We start from the raw sequence: 18,801 nt of genomic DNA on the forward strand, positions 1-18,801 counted from the left end.
TTACAAAACTAGTTTTGTTTACTCCTGTAGAGCACTGGTAGGAATCCTCCACTCAAAAGATCTTTTGAAAAAAAAAACAAAAAAAAACACAAAACACAGTTCACACAACATAATCCTTTTACAATTAATTCCATCTCAGGGAGTTTGTGGACTCTAAAATATCCCTAAAACTGCAAAGATCTGATACCCTCAACTTTGTATTTTATGTCTGATGAGCAGACATTTAAAAAAATGTCTACAAGCCTGGAAAGTAGTCTACCAAGTTCAATTACCTCAGAAAGGAAAAAAGAAGGGATCCCATCATTAGAAACAGTTGCATAATGAATGCAAAAAATGCTTGCTGTCACTCCCAATACAACCCTACTCTAGTTCATATAAATTACAGTTTAAAGGAAGCCTTAAGTTGCCTACATTATTGAACTGTGGAATTCAGTCAAATTTGTTGGGTAATATTGGTATGCACAGAATAATACAACACAAAGCTGGTAAATACTGAAATACATTTAAGACTTAGCAACAGGTTCCAAAAATATGTAAAATATTTTCTCATGTGAATCTGAAAAGCTGGGCAGGAAACAGAGGATGCAGTATGTGTGTTCAGACTAACTTTAAAATGAAAACTAAAAAGATAAAAACTTTCGGCTGGTTTAAAAATATACATTACTTAAAACAACTGAGTAGCAGGAATAACCATGACATTCACTTTTTCTGCCTCACATTCTCCACAGCATCACCATTCATCTCATTGGGCTAGATGCTCCACCCTGCATCTGATGCTGGTTGTGAACAGGCAAAATTAGTTTCCCGGGTACCAAGGAGTTAACTGAGCAAACAATCTTTTGAAGGACAGAGTCAACTGTGAAATAAGTAGGAAGCAAAAGTTACAGGGCAAAACAAAATGTACACTTCCAATTCCTGCACTGCATCCAGAGCACAAACATTACTATTTGGCACTAGCTGGGTAGTTGTACAATTCTTGTGCCAGTCTAACGACAAGTGACTGAAGTTAAGTGTTTAACCCAAAGTTTGGCTTTTGAAGTTAGGAACAGGAACAATCTAGAGGGGTGAATCCACAGCTGACAACAAGACAGGCAAAGATCAGTTGCAGTGAGAGTCAGGGAACTAAGTAATATCTGCAGCAGTTGACCAGAACTATAAACCTTAAAAGCTTTTACGCGAAACCTGACAAAACATAACCAAGCAATCCTGAACCAGTAGACAAGGCTATAGAGCGACTGCTAACTTCCAACTGCGGCTGTACTAGCAGCTGATGCCTCAGGACTGAATTGAGGATTACAGTACCCAGAAAATTTAAATCTAGAGAAGCTCAATTATAAGGGCAGTTCTCTCTTCAAAAGACAGTAGATTAGGACCACAGCCTAAAAATATGAACGATCTGTAAAAAAAATTTTTCCACTGTTACATCCCGACTCTATGGCAATTAGCTTGGTGCCAGGAGATCTCTTCAACAAAAAGCAAGTCAGCAATGGCCCAAGTCAGACACTAGACATTGCATAGAGAGAAGCAGTAACAGCAAAGGTCTCCATAGAACTCTTTCTATTTAACGGGACAGAGAGCACAGAACTAATGCTCTAAAATAAAAATGGTGCTTTGATAAAGCAATTTCTCTTTAAACAGACAGGAAGCTGCAAATGCCAGTGGCCGTGTGGCTCTGCACAAGGGAATAAAGCAGTCTGCATTCGTGAAGCATGTATTTGAGAGGGAGCAAAATTTCAGACAGACAGGGATACAAAGCTGTTGTACTGCTGGATGTTTCGTTTGAGAATATCCGAGCACGGACCCAGGACACGCTCAAATCGGGGTCGGTCAAGCTTTACACATTTCAAGGGGCCACGAGCAACGACTGTGGCAGCACGAGGACGGTTCATCAATAGAGCTATTTCACCTGGGATGACAGAAAATGAAAACATGGTTAAAAGAACTGTAGCTACCACACTATTTACAACAGCTACAAGAGTGCAGAGAAGAGAACGCCAGGTTTTTAGCACTGATCAGAAAGATCTGTGAATAGAGTTGTATTAATAATGAATTCAGTGTTTAGAAACTATTCAAAGGATCGTCAAGTCAGCTGCTTCAAGAATAGTGTCTTCTATGAAGGTAGACTTCTATTCGAGGGAAAAAAATTGGGGATACTCTGGGGTGTTCAGGACAGTTTGCTGCGTTGTCTATTTGTACAGGTTTCACAATTCATAGAAGGTCAAAGTCATTTTTCTAGTGAATGAGTGGTTAAAAAAACGTAACTGTTTACAGTAAAGCACCTGCATAGTTATTAACATGCTGTAGAAATGACTTTGTGTATCTTACGAAAACATAAGGACCTGGTATCCAAGGACATCTTTGTAATGTAAAAAAACCCAACAAAGCACCATTTGAATACAACCAGATCTGAAATCTATGACTACTAATTTGAGAGATAACAGTTCCCTTAGTTTAGATATGCTTTGGCAGTGAGCTAATGGAGATCCCATATCGGGAAACCTCTAGCTTCCCATTTAAGAAAAACCACAAAGTCAAAAAGCTTTGTTTCAAAAACCTGTTACAGTTACTAAGTAACAACATGGTTACCTATCACAAATCCTAAATACCTAGAACAGAGACATATTCAACTTGGCAGTTATATTTCCATCAGAACATTCTGTACCTACGTGTAGCAACAGTAACCCCCAGAAATTCTAAAGTGAAAAGTATGAGGAAATAGTCATTTTCCCCGATTACTTTGCATATAGTCAACCTCCATTTTTTTTTTTTATAGTAAGTTGCACTTCCAGTTTCATGCATCTGCCTGAAGACCCTGCACATTACTACTCCTCTGCATGCTCTTCAGGCTCTGCAAGAGGCTATATGCTAATTAAAGTACCAGCAAAGCTGAAAAACTCAATATGCCACAGGTAGGCTTCTGCACTAACGGAAGGGAGAGGGAGAGAAGGCCTGTGCACTTTTTGCATTGTTCTGAAGACATTCCAAGATATATTTCTTTAAACCTCAGGAGGAGTTAAAAATAAAGCAGACAGACATAAATCAAAACTATACACTACACTATTTAAAGAGTGCTGGATCCAAAAAAAGTCAAAATAAAAACCACCACGTTCAAGTTAGTGTCCCTCCAAAAAGCAAAGTACTTTACAGTTAAGAACATCCAATATTACCGACAAAATATAAAGAAATGTATATTTTGTCACAACCTTAACGGATGCAACATATACCATTAAAGCCCTCCTGAAGAAAGTGTGTATGTACATGAAAAACTTCACTTGAAGCTGATCAATTTACATATTTTTCCATAAATCAATAAATGTTATATTCTATCCAACTAAATATTTTCCTTTGCTATCAATGTATCTGAAAGTTTTCAGAATAATATTTTTAAGCTAAAAATACAGAGGCTAAAGCAGTCTTCATAATGGAAGATGGTTGAGACCTTGGAACTAAAGGAGATGGTACCACCTTTCCACAATACATGGACTTTTGAGCTTTCAGTCATTTACATGGTACTCAAAGGATCGTCAATGTAGTTACAGAAGTTAAACAAAACAGATATTCTCAAACAATTGGCAAAATAACCAAACCCATCCTGCCACTATCACCCTCTTAACCCACAGTAAGAGAGATATTACCCAGCTATGGAGACACCTGCAGCAATGTAACTCACCAAAATAATCAGAAGGTGCCAGTCTGCCCACTTCAACAAATTCTTCATTCTCCGATCTCCGCTGTAACACTGCAGCGGTGCCCTTTAATAAATCAGTTATTAGCAAAAGGAGTTTGCCAGTATCATTTGAAATATTTTAACTTCCACAGGAACTCAGCCTCAGTGCAGTGTGTCATACAGGAAGTGTCTTATCCATTAAAAGCCCCATTACACACTTCACGTATATTTCACTATCCATTCATATTAAAACAGTCCTCTGAGTCTCTCCTTTAAATCCCCTTAGGATGGTACTTACATGCATCATGGAATTCCTACTGCCTTCTTTGTTACTTTACAGGCATCTTATAATTTGATTAGCAGGAAACACTCAAGAGATAATGGAACCAGTAACAAGAAACATTACTAGCCATCTCCTGTTCTATTCCTCTGTATTCAGAAAAATTAGGGAAATAGTGCAGGTCTGAGAGGGTGCTGTGTCCCTGCAGTATGATACTATGGATTATCAAGATAACTTTCACACACACAAAAAAATTATACAGGTCATTAGAAATATTGTGGTTCATATATTGTGAAACTAGCAAGACAGTTTCTGGAGATGCTTGCTTATCTAGAGACGCACTATAGCACATACCAGAACACCTACAGCTACTTTCAGGTATAAGACCAGAATAGTTTTACACCCACCAAAAGAGGATATCCAGGGTTTCCAATTCCCTCAGCTAACAGGTACCTGAGTGGGTTGATTTATGGGCTAGATGAGCTACCTCACTCTTGGAAGTGCCATTTATAAAAAACAGCAGAGCAAATTTACATTCACCTTGCCTGGGCACCCAAAAGTGTAAGTGTTAGTCACGTCATTCTCCTCAGAGTTTTACACAGACACAAGGAGAATAAAATAAATTCCTAGAACCAGATGTTTAGTTTTGTGTAACTCAACATACTAAGCAGAAGTAACAGTCACTTACCTCTAAGATAATGAAGAACTCGTCTCCTGGTTCTCCCTGCACCACAATTTTCTGTCCATCCTCAAATTGTACCGGTTCCAAGGCATCAGCTACAGTGAGACGCTCCCACTTGTCCAGAGATTCTAAACAAAGTCAACAGTCAAAGTCTTTAGTATGCTTCATACAGTATCTGTTCCCACTCTCAAAATTACTCTGGTAATACACATTTGTAAAAATCACGACCTTAATTATAATAGTCTTAGGCAATGGCTACACTAGAGATCTTAGAGCGGCTATACTAGACAGCCGCTGTAAGCCAATGGGAGAGAGCTCTCCCCTCGACCTAAGTAATCCACTCTCAACAGCAGCAGCTATGTAGGCAAGAGAAGATCTTCCGCTGACATAACACTGTCCACACTGGCACTTAGGCTGGTGAAACTTATGTAGCTTAGAGGAGGGTGGCGGCTTATTTACACCCTGAGCAATATAAGTTACACCAACCTAAGTGGTAGTGTAGACATTGTTTTAGGATTATGCAAAAAAAAAAAAAAAAAATCAGCACACACTATGTAATTAGTTTTAACAGATTACCATGACAGAGGTTTAACTGGGTATCCACCTCATTACACTCCACCATTACATCAAAGTTTAAAGTGAAGCCTTCTCACTCACCCAATATAGATACTTTACTAAGGAATTCTTCATACATCTTTCTCTTTCTCAATGTACTGCCCTGCAAAAAAAAAAAAAAAAAAATCCAGGCAAACACCAAGATAAGCTTTTATTTTCTACTCATTTTGTAGTAGTTTTAAAGGAAAGTTAAAGATGAGCCACAAAAAAGGCCACCCAATTCAACAAGACTTAATATATTCTGTTTTAAGGGCCCAAATTTGCAAAGTGCCAATGCCTTCAAATCTCATTAATTTCAGTGAGATCTGAGTGCGCTCAGCACCTCTCAGAAGGCACTCAGGCAAAGGCTTGCACAATATACTGTCCCTAAATACTAAAAACAAACATTCTACTTGTAATGAACTTTGATAAGAGTTATATATTTATCCATATCCATTATGATGCATGCATTACATAATTTATAGCACAATACTGCAACCTTTACTCATGTGAGTAATAATGCTAGAGTATAAGAGACAACTGGCATGAGTAAAGATTGCTGGATCAGCCTGATGTTGATTCTAGGCTGCACGGTTGACTTTAGTCACTTATGACTATTTAAACACAGACCAGCAAAGTGGCAGGCTAAGACAGAGGGTAGGAGAATCAAAGTCCAATAAGAGCAATCACACTGTTATAGCAGATTAAATATAAGCACAGATACCACAATAATCGAACACTGCATTTGTAATTTTAGATTTGTCTTGACCTAACAAAACTCAAAAATCTTTCCCTCCCCTTCTTGCCTGACATATACAAAATCTGTGTGAATGACAGCATGGTTACTAGTCATAACCTAAAAGAGTCTGAGTTTCTTTTTATTCAAGATACTAGTCCCTCTGCAGTACAATGCAGACAGAGGCCCTAGTAACCAGGAGTAACTGGAATGATCACGCAAGGTCACAAAAAGACATTTCTGTTTAGTAAATATGCTACCTTGAATTAACTGCACAACCCATACATTCAAAAAAAAAAAAACTTGCCATAAGGATTCTTCTATAGCTGTCTCGGTCAATACCCCACAATTTCACATTTGTTTTTGCTTTGACAGTTGCTGCTCTGGGTGTTCCATAAATCAGGGCAAGTTCTCCAAAGCTGCCACCTTCACCAACGTTGGTTGCCCACTCGTTGTTCACATATACCTGAAAGGAAATACGCATTGGTCAACAAGGGCAAACAACTGGACACAAAGATACTTTAAAAGTTCCTCTTACTCTGTGCTATGTTTTTAGACTATATTACACAGGGAAATATTCTAGTTTAGATCACCCCTGAAAGACTGGTTTCAGAGTAACAGCCGTGTTAGTCTGTATTCGCAAAAAGAAAAGGAGTACTTGTGGCACCTTAGAGACTAACCAATTTATTTGAGCATAAGCTTTCGTGAGCTACAGCTCACTTCATCGGATGCATACTGAAAGACTGGAGATTTAATCAGCAATTTGGCACCATTTCCAGGTTGTACTGAGATTTCAAAGACTTGGGGGAAAGGATTGTCTTTGTATGTACTATCATAATAATTCGTTGTAGGTATATTCCATTTTTCATCCAAGGATTTGTGAACTTACGTCTCAGAACTTGATAGACCTGTGAAGTACTAACTCAATTTTACAGCTGGGGAAACAGAAAAGATCACAAGAGGTTATGGCAAAAATTGGAATAAAACCCAGGTCTGTCTTTACTAGTCCTGTGCCTCAACTACAGGAGTATATTCCAGGGGTAGTCAATAGGTGGGCTGCAGCCAGATGCCTTTGAACAGACTGCAAGAGTCTATTTACTTATTATCAGGACTATTGTTATTTTTGTCTCTGGAGTCTGGACCTTGATTATACCATGATCAATGATTTACTTATTTATTGTAAAGGTCCAACTTTCTTGATTACCCCTAGTATACCTCCTGTCCCTTTGTTTCTGTGCTCATACAGCATGAAACATTGTCAGCATTCAAACTGTTCATTTGGACTCATACAATATAGGATGTGTTCATATTCTGCACAGCTGGGCAGCCACATCCACAGAGCTGCTCAAAAGGAGCAAAAAGTAACATGCAAAATAAGCTTTCTTGAGAAGGATCCTGTTCTAAAGGAATATCCCAAAAGAATGGATAACAGAACAGTTCGGCCAGAGAAAAAATAATTTCTAATTTCCACATAAAGAAAGGCCTCAAGATGTTACCAGTATTTCTGCAAGGGATGGATACATTCTCAGTTAATACAATTAAAATCTCAGCCACTATTAAAGCTTACATCCATTTCTCCTTGATCGACAACATAGAAGTTATCTCCTTCATCACCTAAAGATAAGGGGGGGTGGGGGGAGGAAAAAAATACAAAATTGTTGAAAAAAGAAAAAAAAAGCCCACCACACAAGCTGTAAAGTGATTCATGTTTTATAAAATGGCAGAGGAATATTAAAAGGCACTTTGGGGGTTTATATGTTAACCCTTGGTACCAGGCCTGCCAGAAGATGCCTCAATGAGGCTTTAAAAAAAAGCACACATTGCCTATTTTATGCTGGGAAAAATGTCACCACAGGCACATTTCCTCATCCTACCTATGAAAGGGACACCTGCTGTTGTGAAACAGAGCAGCAGCATTACCTCTCCCCAGTAAATTCACCTGTAGTATGCTCTACAGAACCATCAAAAATGTTTAAGCCACTGATACAGACAGAGACTACCTGCAGTGGCTCCATTCTCCTTCCCCCCCGCCCCACCATAAGTGGTGGTTCACATAAAAAGCAAGCCAGGTCTACTGACTGCAACAAGTGTTCTTACAGCCATAAGAGCAGAACAAACCCATAGATCCAGAATCTCACAACCTACAAGTTGTTTAGTTATCAATGCAAACATTGTCATTTACCTTGCTGTATGACAGTCTCGCCTGCAATATAGGTGACTGGGAACATAGCATCAAAGATGTCACTGGAAGAGATTTCAAAGTTATCAGCAGTTTGGTTGCCTGTTATATGCACATGTGTTAGTACTGACATTTGAGAGAGATTCTTCAGGACCTCTCCAGTTATCGATGTGGCTGGACTGTCTCCCCTCATAAAGCTGTTCAGTTTTGCATGTTGTGAATTGTTTAAAAGGTTTGTTCTTTAAAACACTAAAAGCTTTAAAAAAGCTACAGTGAAATCATACTGATAGCAAAGCAGAGCCAGATTAAGAGATTAGCTCCTACCTTCTTTCGTTATCATCAAGATGGGCAAATAGCACATTCTTCTCAATTGCTTTAGCCAAAGCAGCCATAGTCTTATAATCTTTAGGAATAACCTAGAGCATAATCAAAAACAAAGCGCTGATTATAAATGTAGTAATGTACCCATAAAAAAATGGAAGAAAGCTGCTCCACCATAATAGTGCACTGTACTGAAATTCTGGCAGAGACAAGAAACAAGAGGAAACATATCCGAAGATTTTATGGAGTGAGACCGTGGAACAGGAAGAGGATGGGATTTGTCTAGAAGTGGGAATGGCTCAAGTGAAACCAAAGCCTTGTTACCATACATCACAGGCTCCAGTCCAGAGTAAACAACATGCATGGCTTGGCATGACTGCGTTGTAGACATACCATGTGGGTTAGCAAGGCCACACCAGCTGGGCACTATCCAGAAATGATGCACAAAGCAGAAGTGGTTTGCTATGCATTTGTGTAACACCACTGGGGCAACAAACGGGGCTTTTCACAGAGGACAGCAACATGGCCCCCTGATAATAGAGAGGCGTATATATGATCAAAGCTTAGATTTGCAGGGGTTTGGGAATGGTTGAAGTGTAGGCCACCTTTCTAACGTAAGATGCAGCATCCTCTTCTGTGTAGACTTCTGCACTGATGGCCCCACGCCTTCTTCGGCCCTTAACCACAGGGTTCATAGGTGGAGGAGGGGAGATTTCATCCTCACGCGAGTCTGAGCGTGACCCAGATTTCTGTTGATTCAACAACTGTTTTGCTTCCTCCTAAAACAGGAAGGAAATGTTTCCGTGTCACATAATCCAAGGGTAAAAATTTAGTTACAGATCATATTCCAGTTCAGTCTGCCAACGTAGGAGATTCCTCTCTACTATTCATCTCATACTGTGGCAGATGGAAAGATACTTCTATAACACTAAGGCTGCTGTGTTTTAAAGTAGCATAACAGACAAGAATCAGTCAAATGTCTATTGCCCTTATTAAAACAAACGAGCACTTTCACCCCACTCTTATGACATAACCAACACACAATGGAGGAACTCCACTGTAAGTGCTGCTGCTTGCATAGGATGCATTCAACAAGTGAGCCCAGTAGTTTCCCCTGAACTGAGGTTTGGGGTTTTTTTTGTTTTTTTTTGTTTTTTTGTTTTTGTTTTTTTTTTTTGGGGGGGGGGGGGGGCGGGGTTGGCTTTTAAAGACAGAAGAGCAATTACCCAGAAAACCAAGTTACAGAAGCAGCTGGAAAACAAGGTCAAGTCATTGACCAGGTAGGTATTTAATAACCTTAGGTTATTTTAACAGAAACATAAATGAGCTATTGGATGGTTTTAGTGTTCATAAATTCACCCATTAGTTTACATTCCAAGCCACAGATTTGTTAGCTTTTATAAGAGTTATATATTTTCCATACTGATCACCTGTCAAGTTGAATGAGTGAGAGACACACTAGACTATTAGAACTGAAATAAAGTTAAGTCTAGCTAGACTGTCATCCAGAATACTGGTCCCTCTATATGCACTGAAGGAGCTAACTCAGGGCATGTCTACACTGCAGCTAGGAGGTGCTATTGCCAGTGCAGGTAGACAGACTTCACTAGCTCAGCTCAGGCTAGTGCACCAAAAATAGCAGTGTTGACGTTGCTGCACTGACGGTTGCTCAGGCTAGCTGAGCGAGTCAAGCCTGCCTGATGCCCTGGATCTGCACCCACCTGGCTAGCTCAAGCCAACACCAATGCTGCAACAATCACACTGCTAGCTGCAGTGTAGACAACGGATTAAGTAGCAGATTTGATATTGCTAGAACCAAAAGTGGAACCAAAGTATGTAAAATCATGACAGCTTCAGCTAAGTTTTCCAAGCATTTTGGTATAGGACTTTGGGATTAAGACCTTAAAAACTGAGGAACTATCTGCTGTGCCTGGATCCCAGGGCACTTTTAATTGCAGGCTCTGATCCAACGTCCTTGACCAAACTCTCCCCTCCCATGTACCGCTGGGCAGCGTTCTGCTTGGCTGCCTTCCTCCACTCCGGATATACATGCAATGCCACTTAAATGCCATGTATAACCAGAGTGCTTTGGAAAGAAAAAGCAGATAAACATTACAGCAAGTTTTCATTTTATACTTCTGAGCTGGCCAAAGAAACTGCACTGGCCTGTTTAGTCAGTTTCACTTCCTGCTTCTCATGCAGGAATGAAATAGTGTGTGATATTTCAAAGAGCAGGGGGTATTTAAACTTATTTCTTTCTATTTTTAGGGAAGAGCCCATTACACTCAGGTTTTGTTAAAAACAGTTCAATGACTAAGGGTAGGGTTTAAACTACAGTATTTGACAGCATCCTTTCTACAGCACATATAATGACAACATCTGCAAACATTCACTCAATTTCCACACCCCACTTCCAAGGATGGCTGCACCACACACATTCAGAATATATGTCGAAAGTTGTTTTAAAATTATATTTATCCATGAAGTAAGGTCCACTCTATTTGTTCCTCTTGATATGTCTATAGTATTGGAACACAACTTGAAGTCTAGTAAGTTTAAGAGTTAGGAATACTTTCAAGTAATACACAGCCTCACTCCACTCCCATGAGCTCTCCACTCCCATGCCAGCAAGCAGTGTATCAAACGTTATAAGAAGTATTCTTTCACTTGCAGAACTATCGGACTGCACAGTTAGATATTTTAAATACTTCTGAACTCAAATCTCATTAAGGGACTCAGTAGTCTCAGTGACTTCTGTGCAATTTGTACTTCTAATGGATGCCAGCAAATCAGCATGCCACTCTAGACATCTAAGAAAAAAAAGTTAGCATTAAGCCATCAAATGCTAAAATAAGGAATGTTAAAAGATCTCCCTTAAATTCACCTTGCTGTTGTGGATTTAAGGGAAATAACCCCACTGTGCCTGTGTTCTGCACATAAGACACTCACTGTGTCAAGTGCCCTGTAATTCCTAAGAATGGGAGAGTGTTGGGGGGAGACCATGGCACAGCACAGGGGAACAGGACAATTTAAATCTTTTTTGTATCCCAGTTCCATATTTAAAGTATTTTTTTTAAAAAAGTGTCCTTATCCCCATGGACAGTTATGCCCAATTTTTAACAATTGCCTAATGGACCGTAGTATGCATTATCTACACTAAGCTTCTCCAGCTCATAAGCCAGAGTATGAGGCCAGGCACAGTATTGTGTAGCTAATAACCCCAGTGAAGAATAATAAGTTAAGTAACATGTTTGCATAGTAGAACACACAAAAGGTCAGTGTGCCACACGTAGACTAGCTACAGAGACATTTTATTTGAAGTGTAGTAGTTTGGTTCATATAGAAGCATTCTTCACCACAATACTTTTTAGAGGAAGAAAGGCTTGAATTCCGGTAAATAAGTTGGACACAAGAATTTAAAAATAAATAAAAAATATTGAGGTAGAAGTTTCAAAACTGATTTTTTCAAACAGATGGACGTTAAATTTAAGACATAAAATGAATCGTGGTTAGAGATACAGATTTCTGATTACCTCTTCCACATGATGTAACTACACAAAGGAAGAGCTGAACAGTGATATTTATTTCAGCTATATATTTAGCCTCATTTTTTAAAGTAATGTCTCTTACTAGTATGTTTTTTGTCCATATTGCCACAGCAGCCTCTATCTTCCCCCATTTAACAAGGTTACGGGATATATCAGATAGTTCTATTTTGTCAGAGATGCATCCAAAGACCACATTCCTTTGCAAATCTCTTCACTCACCCAGAAGTTGGAGGTGATTAATAATAGTGCTTAGCATTGTGCTCTTCAGCCACAGTTGTCAGAGAACATCCTGTGCTAGACTAAAACTTTGGTTCTCTGTTATTTGATAGCTATTTAGGCATTATGACACCTGGTTACACTAAGGCCAAGTTTAGAATCCGTGGGCCTGAATGGATGAAACTAGTTAGAGAAGAGTACTTTTTTTGGTTTTTCAAATACAAGTCTGCATATAAAAATGGACTTCAAGACAAGCAAAGTGTTTAAATTCATATCATGCTTTCATATCAGATCTATTTTGATATAGAATCAGATAAATAAAATGATTGCACTAGAGTCAGTTAACATTATATATGGCAATTTATCTTTGATAATACTAAAGGACCTTAACTGAAATTTACAAAAATCCATTTAGGGGAAATGTAAATATTGAACTACTATTATTTTCAACCTTCTTATAGGTTTGGACTCAGAGCGAATACAGTTTACTACATTTAAAACAAAAAAGCCTTCTTAAGTTACTTTAACATGGACAAATACATGATACTTAAGTACAGAGGTAGCAGGACCTGTTGTCTTACTAAAGGAATTTGAGCTTCTTTTGCCAGATTAAATATTGCATTCGCTGCATGTTAGCTGATTACACAGAAACATTTGCCTCTTCCCCTTTTACATCCCCGTAGTTATTCTAGCTATAGGCTGAACTAAATGCAATAAGGTAATTTTGCAATATTCAAAACAGTTACACTAAAAAAAAAAAAAGGGTTGAAATGCAGAATTTAGGAATCTACTTATCATTAGAGTAACTCAAACCCCACACTGACAATCAGTGGACTTTACAGGAGTTGGGTAGTTTACTAAAGGCATTATATGGAGACCGTTCTTGAAGATGCAACTACATGTTCAGGTTAAAAATGTAGGAAGTTGGACATAAGATTATCCCAGTTCCTGGCCACAAAACAATGGAGGTTTTTCTTCAGATATCGTGCCCAATAGCAGAGTTTGTATTAAAATCTGCAGCATTCACGGATAGATCCAATAACTAAATAGTGGTCTGTATGACAGAATCATAAGGCAAATGCCACAGTTTGTATGCTGTTTGACCTACACTCTTCTACAGATTGAAGTAGAGAGGGGGAACTATTAGCAAAAGTAAATTAGAATAAGGAGAAAAACATACATATGGATTTACAGAATGCAAATAATGAGAGAAGTGTCTGCAACTGAATATAATCTGAAGTGACAGCAATAGCCACCACAGTATTAACCAAAGACTACTGGTTTGCAGATGCAGAATATCACAGACAGTAACAGGCAACAGAAAAGTACTAGATATGAATATGCTGGTAGAAAAGATCAGTTACACCAAGTTTTGCCCTGAATCACACCTTACATGAAAATGCTATTGTAAAGATGCTCAGATATAAGAAATAGGTATATTAAATAATCACTCAATAGGGCTAGTCTTAATTGCAAAAGTGGGCACTGGAATGTGAGGATCATATTTACAGAGTACTTTTGATCATAAGGATCCGAGAGTACTTTACACAAGGTGTGTGCAAGAATCACTTAGCTCACCTCTGGGACAGAATGTACCAGCCATTTAACAGAAACACTAAGTTCATAACAGAGCAAAGACAAGTTTACCTATTTCTAATGTGGGTACAAGTCTCAGTTGAAGTACAAGAGGAAAGTCACCAAATGTTAGTTCTCAATGAACTAGCTAGGATTACTATTCTTCCCCTCCCCCAATCAATATTATACCTACGACTCACTATAGAAAATTGGCCTCAATATAAAAGTTGAATGGCTGTTACTAAAATACTTCAGGGCTGTACATAAAAATAAAATTTAATCATTTAGGTCATCATAAGTCAGGCCGTATGTCCCACCTATTGACCCCAGTACCAAACTGACAGATTTTACTTTCAGTAGCTAACTTGAATCTGCTTCCTTACTAGCTTCTCTCTCTCCCCATCATATGTGCATACTTTTGGTTGCCATAGGGATGCTTTTCACTAGTGAGCAACTGGCATTTAGCTATAGAAAAAACACTTTCTTTTCCAAACAAATACTTTGCTTCAGTTTCAAACATAAACAACTAAAAAAATATTGGTCAAATCTGAATCTCAGTCTTTATTTTAAGTAACTAAGAGACTAAATAAATTCAGGCTGTTGCATTCTCCCCTCTGCTCCGCAGACTTATTTTTACCTTCTCCAATCTTTCAAAATATTCCCTGAGGAATCCCATGGGTCTTTCGGGTCGGACTGTACATAGCTGTACAATGCAGTCCTTCAGAAGCTGCTGGATGTTGTGTTTTTGGACATAGAGTTCACATTCTCTGAGGCTGCGCTCCTCCTCACTGGTGTTGCTGCTAGAGGCTGCCATTGCTGCTGTTTGAGAGAAAAAAAAAAAGAGTTATATGAACTACATGTAGAATTAAGATGATCCAGTTGACGTGCTCCCTAGCTATGCTTAGTATTAGCTTTTGTTGCAATGATCTTGCTTTAAAAAAACCTAACGTATCTGCAGGGCTAGTAATTAAAATAAATGTTCAATTCCCAAGTCTGTGCTCTGTCCAGCAGTGCAGAGAGGTGATGTACTTGGCATCTGGGAGGAAGTGGGAACCTTGGGTTGCTCTAGAGAAATTCCCACAGGCCCAACAGAAGCAGGGGTTTTCCCCTGGCCCCCCCCCCACCCCCCACCCTACCACTCCCCTGCTGAATGAAACTCAGCATCCCTAGCCCCCTAAGCACTCCCTAGCCCCCTAAGCACTCTGAAAGGCATAGAGTCATATGGGCATAGGCTGTCAATTATACCCCAGATTTCCTGCCCCAGTGAGGTCCCTCTCACACCACAGAGGCAAGTTTTAAAAATATCTTAAGTATGGTGAAACTTGTTAAGGTAATAGCAAAAGTCACCTCTCTGGTAGTTGTAGCCATTAACAGCTAATAGAAGACATGGAAATACAGATGTTTGCCCAATGAAGATGCTCCACTTCAAGTTAACTAAAATGGGGTGACATTTAGACTAAAAACACTAATTCTGAAGTATGTTCACAGTAATTAGAACTATTAGATTTCAAAACATTACATACAATGCAGGATCCAAATAGGATTTATTAGTAGCATAACTTCCAGTGCGTGAAAATTTCCGTAAGTGTTACTTTAACCAATTTTTGTTTATTCAAGTTGCTCTCAAAAAAGGTTAAACAGAGAAAAGTAAAAATATGTTTAAAAGAGCATTTTCAAAGGTTACATTTAAAAAAGCCAAAACCACAACACCATGTAAAGAAAGTTACCTGGGGCACAGATAGTAGGGACAGCTGTGGATATGTAGAGAATTTACAACGAAGTGTGTTGATCCCAATATCCGCTTTTGGGAGGAAAGAAAGGTAGACAGAAAATAAGTTGCATATTTAATATCTGAAGAGTCACTGAAAAAATCCAAGTGCTACAGTCCTATTACACATGCTTTTCTATTTAGGCACAAGATTGACAAACACAGCATACAGAGCAATATCGTCAATAGAACATTAACTATGCTCCTTTGAAATGTGCTACTAGAGATTATAGGAGAACTAAAGTTAATGCCGCACAGACAACACTTCAACCAGGTTGCATTCGTCACTTATCTCAACAAAAGTAATGTAGAGAAGCAGACACATTGTGGTGTTTATGCAACACACACGTGCTTTACACTGAGGAAAGTTCTACAGTTACCCCTTTTGTTTTGACAACTTGCATGCTGAAGGTCAATAAGTAGCCTAATTAAATGTCCAAGAGTAACTTTTGTGGCTCCATGACAGCCCGCAAATTAGAGTCTATGGAAAAAGCATCATCATGCTGATAGACAGCAAACATGAGTAGCTAGTGGCTCAAAGAGACTACTGTGAAAAAACAATGCCAATAGAATACATGTCAAGCAAGCAAACCAGCCCTACTTTTTTCCATTGAACTCTCTAGGTTTTGTAACAATAAAGCTTTTTATTAAAAAAGCCACCATACGCAATTGCAATGACTTTACTATGAGAACCCAAACAATGCCATACTTCAGGGAGTTACAAATCGTGATCCAAATTTTGGACCTTGTTCCCATCTCTAATTTTTAGTTAAATCGCCAGTGCCAAAATGTAAGCCTCTACAGTGGAACCCTGATGTGAAGAACAACCAGAATATATTCAAACCACAAAATAAGCTCCTCACATGGGGTGAGGGATCCCCCCAAACAGCAACTGAAATGTTAGCCTCATCCCTTTGTAAGGGAGATGCCCTCATTCTGAGATTAGTTTTGGATTAATGAGAAGCAGCAGTCTGAAGGAGAGACTGAAATAAGCGAAATTGTAAGTGTCTCATTGAAAACCTTTGCAAAAATCTTTTTAAGAAAGGGGATGGATTTTTAATGTTTTATTGAATCATCCAATGTAAATCTTGAAAACCTAAACATTTTCCTATAATACCTTCTCACTTTCAAATAAGCAAAACTTGGCAGATCTGTGGTTTATTAACTGGGATTGGTGCAGCACATGAAGGAATCTCCTTTCAAATTACGCCAACTTGGGGTCCCTGCCATTCAGGTGGAAAAGGTAACCCTGCCAAGCCCCTCTCCCAGGGATCAGGTAAGGCAGGATTCACAGGCCAGGGTGCGTGTCAGTCAAGTTAAACCTCCTCTTTCTGCACGTGTGCGCGGGGGGTAGGGGGGGTTTGAAGATTCCCCCACCCCACGCAAAACACACACACACACACCCCGCCAGCACAGCAAACCTCCCGCAATTCTCAGGCTCCCCGACGAAGCCGTAACGGCGTACCTCCACTAGACTGCTCCCAGCCCCACGGGCATGCCCTCCGCCCGGGTGCCCCACCACCACCACCACCACCAGTGTCCTGCCCCCTGCCACTCCAGGCCTTTCTCGCCCCCCCCCGTGCTCTACCCTTCTCCTCCCCCCGACCCCCTAGATCGCCCCACCACCAGTGCCCCCTTCCCCCATCAGTGCCCTGCCCTCCGCCCGGGTGCCCCGCCACCACCAGTGCTCTGTGCCCCCCACTCCGGGCCTTCCTCGCCCCCCCCCGGGCCTTCCTCGCCCCCCCCCGTGCTCTACCCTCCTACCCCCCCGAACCCCTAGATCGCCCCGCCACCAGTGCCCCCTTCCCCCTCCAGGGGCCTTTCCCTCCCGCATCAGTGCCCTGCCCTCCGCCCGGGTGCCCCGCCACCACCAGTGCTCTGCGCCCCCCACTCCGGGCCTTCCTCGCCCCCCCCCCGTGCTCTACCCTCCTCCCCCCCCAAACCCCTAGATCGCCCCCCACCAGTGCCCCCTTCCCCCTCCAGGGGGCCTTCCCCTCCCCCATCAGTGCCCTGCCCTCCCCCGGGGCCTCCCCGGCACCGCGAGCCTCCCTCCCCCCGGCATCCCCCCTCCTCGCCCACGGACCCAGGCCGCTCCGGACGTGCTCCCCGGTGGGGCCAGCGGCCTCTCCCTGGGGCCTCCGCCTCCCGGGGCGGGGCGGCACCCGGGGGCCCTCACTCACCGCGGGGTCCGGGCGGTTCCCTCGGCCTCTCTCACCCCCCTCCCCCCGACCCGGACTCCGGCCTCGGCGGCGATCTCGGCGGCGGCAGATCCCACCGGAAACCAGCTCTCTCAGCCAATCGCCTGCCAACCTGACGTCAATGCGCCTCGCTCTCACTGAGAGCCGTCACCCCGGCAACCTTAAAGGGGACGCGCCGCTCCGTCAGCGTCTTAAAGGAGCCGCCGACACATTCCTCGCCGCCCGCTTAAAGAGACCGCGGCGTCCCGTTCTGTCCTCCCTGCTTCGCCTCCCTTTGAAAAAAGCTCCGCAACCAGCCCCGCCCCTTAAGCGGGGGGCTATGCCCCGCCTCCCCTTAAAGGGACCAACCCCTCAGGGATCTGCCTTGCCCAGCCTCCTCCTCTCCTTTAAGGGCTGCAGCGCCCCGCCCCGAGCTCCAGCCTCCGCCCGGGGCGCTGCCGCCCGCTCCGTGGGAAGGGGGCGGGGCGGGCTGGGGACAGCGGCCCTGACGGGAGCCGGGCGGGACGCGAGGGCCCGGCACGTGCTGGGCTGAGGGCGGGCGCGTGGGCCGGGCACAGGCCGCAGGGGCCAGGCACAGGCCCCAAGGTCCGAGCCCCCAGGGCCGTGCTGGGCGTGAGCCCCAAGGGCCATGCACAGGGCATGAAGACCAGGCACGGGCTGAGGACTGGGGCTGGACACAAGCCCCTGAGATCCTGGCACGGGCACGGGGCCCCCAGGGCCGGGCACGGGCGAGGCTGAGCTGGGCACAGAGCCCCAGATCCAGGCTGGGCTGGGCGTGAGCCCCAAGGGCCATGCACAGGGTACGAAGACCAGGCACGGGCTGAGGACTGGGGCTGGACACAAGCCCCTGAGATCCTGGGCACGGGGCCCCCAGGGCACGGGGCCCCAGATCCAGGCTGGGCTGGGCGTGAGCCCCAAGGGCCATGCACAGGGCACAAAGACCAGGCACGGGCTGAGGACTGGGGCTGGACACAAGCCCCTGAGATCCTGGGCTGGGCACAGGGCCCAAGTCCCAGGCAGGACTTTGGCTAAGCACA

The 18,801-nt window shown here is 42.3% G+C and overlaps 1 protein-coding gene across 3 annotated transcripts; it reads right to left on the reverse strand.

Moving 5' to 3' along the window:
- Positions 1–31: 31 nt before the first annotated feature.
- On the reverse strand, positions 32–18,064 carry PRKAR1A (protein kinase cAMP-dependent type I regulatory subunit alpha). 3 transcript variants are annotated; one of them, XM_074971898.1, is made up of 12 exons: positions 17,877–18,064; positions 15,526–15,599; positions 14,436–14,617; positions 9,065–9,238; positions 8,463–8,554; positions 8,142–8,203; positions 7,527–7,573; positions 6,267–6,425; positions 5,287–5,347; positions 4,636–4,757; positions 3,671–3,752; positions 32–1,906 (listed from the first exon to the last, which is right to left on the reverse strand). In XM_074971898.1, the coding sequence occupies exons 3-12, from the start codon at positions 14,610–14,612 to the stop codon at positions 1,734–1,736; spliced, it is 1,149 nt and encodes a 382-aa protein (XP_074827999.1). In that variant the 5' UTR covers positions 14,613–14,617; positions 15,526–15,599; positions 17,877–18,064; the 3' UTR covers positions 32–1,733. The 3 variants fall into 3 exon arrangements, with proteins under 3 accessions (XP_074827999.1, XP_074827998.1, XP_074828000.1); XM_074971897.1 differs by having other exon boundaries at positions 17,747–17,888; XM_074971899.1 differs by lacking the exon at positions 17,877–18,064 and adding an exon at positions 17,650–17,670.
- Between the last annotated feature and the right edge of the window lie 737 nt (positions 18,065–18,801).

Source organism: Natator depressus, chromosome 14 (genome assembly GCF_965152275.1).
Source record: "Natator depressus isolate rNatDep1 chromosome 14, rNatDep2.hap1, whole genome shotgun sequence".
Lineage (NCBI taxonomy): Eukaryota > Metazoa > Chordata > Testudines > Cheloniidae > Natator > Natator depressus.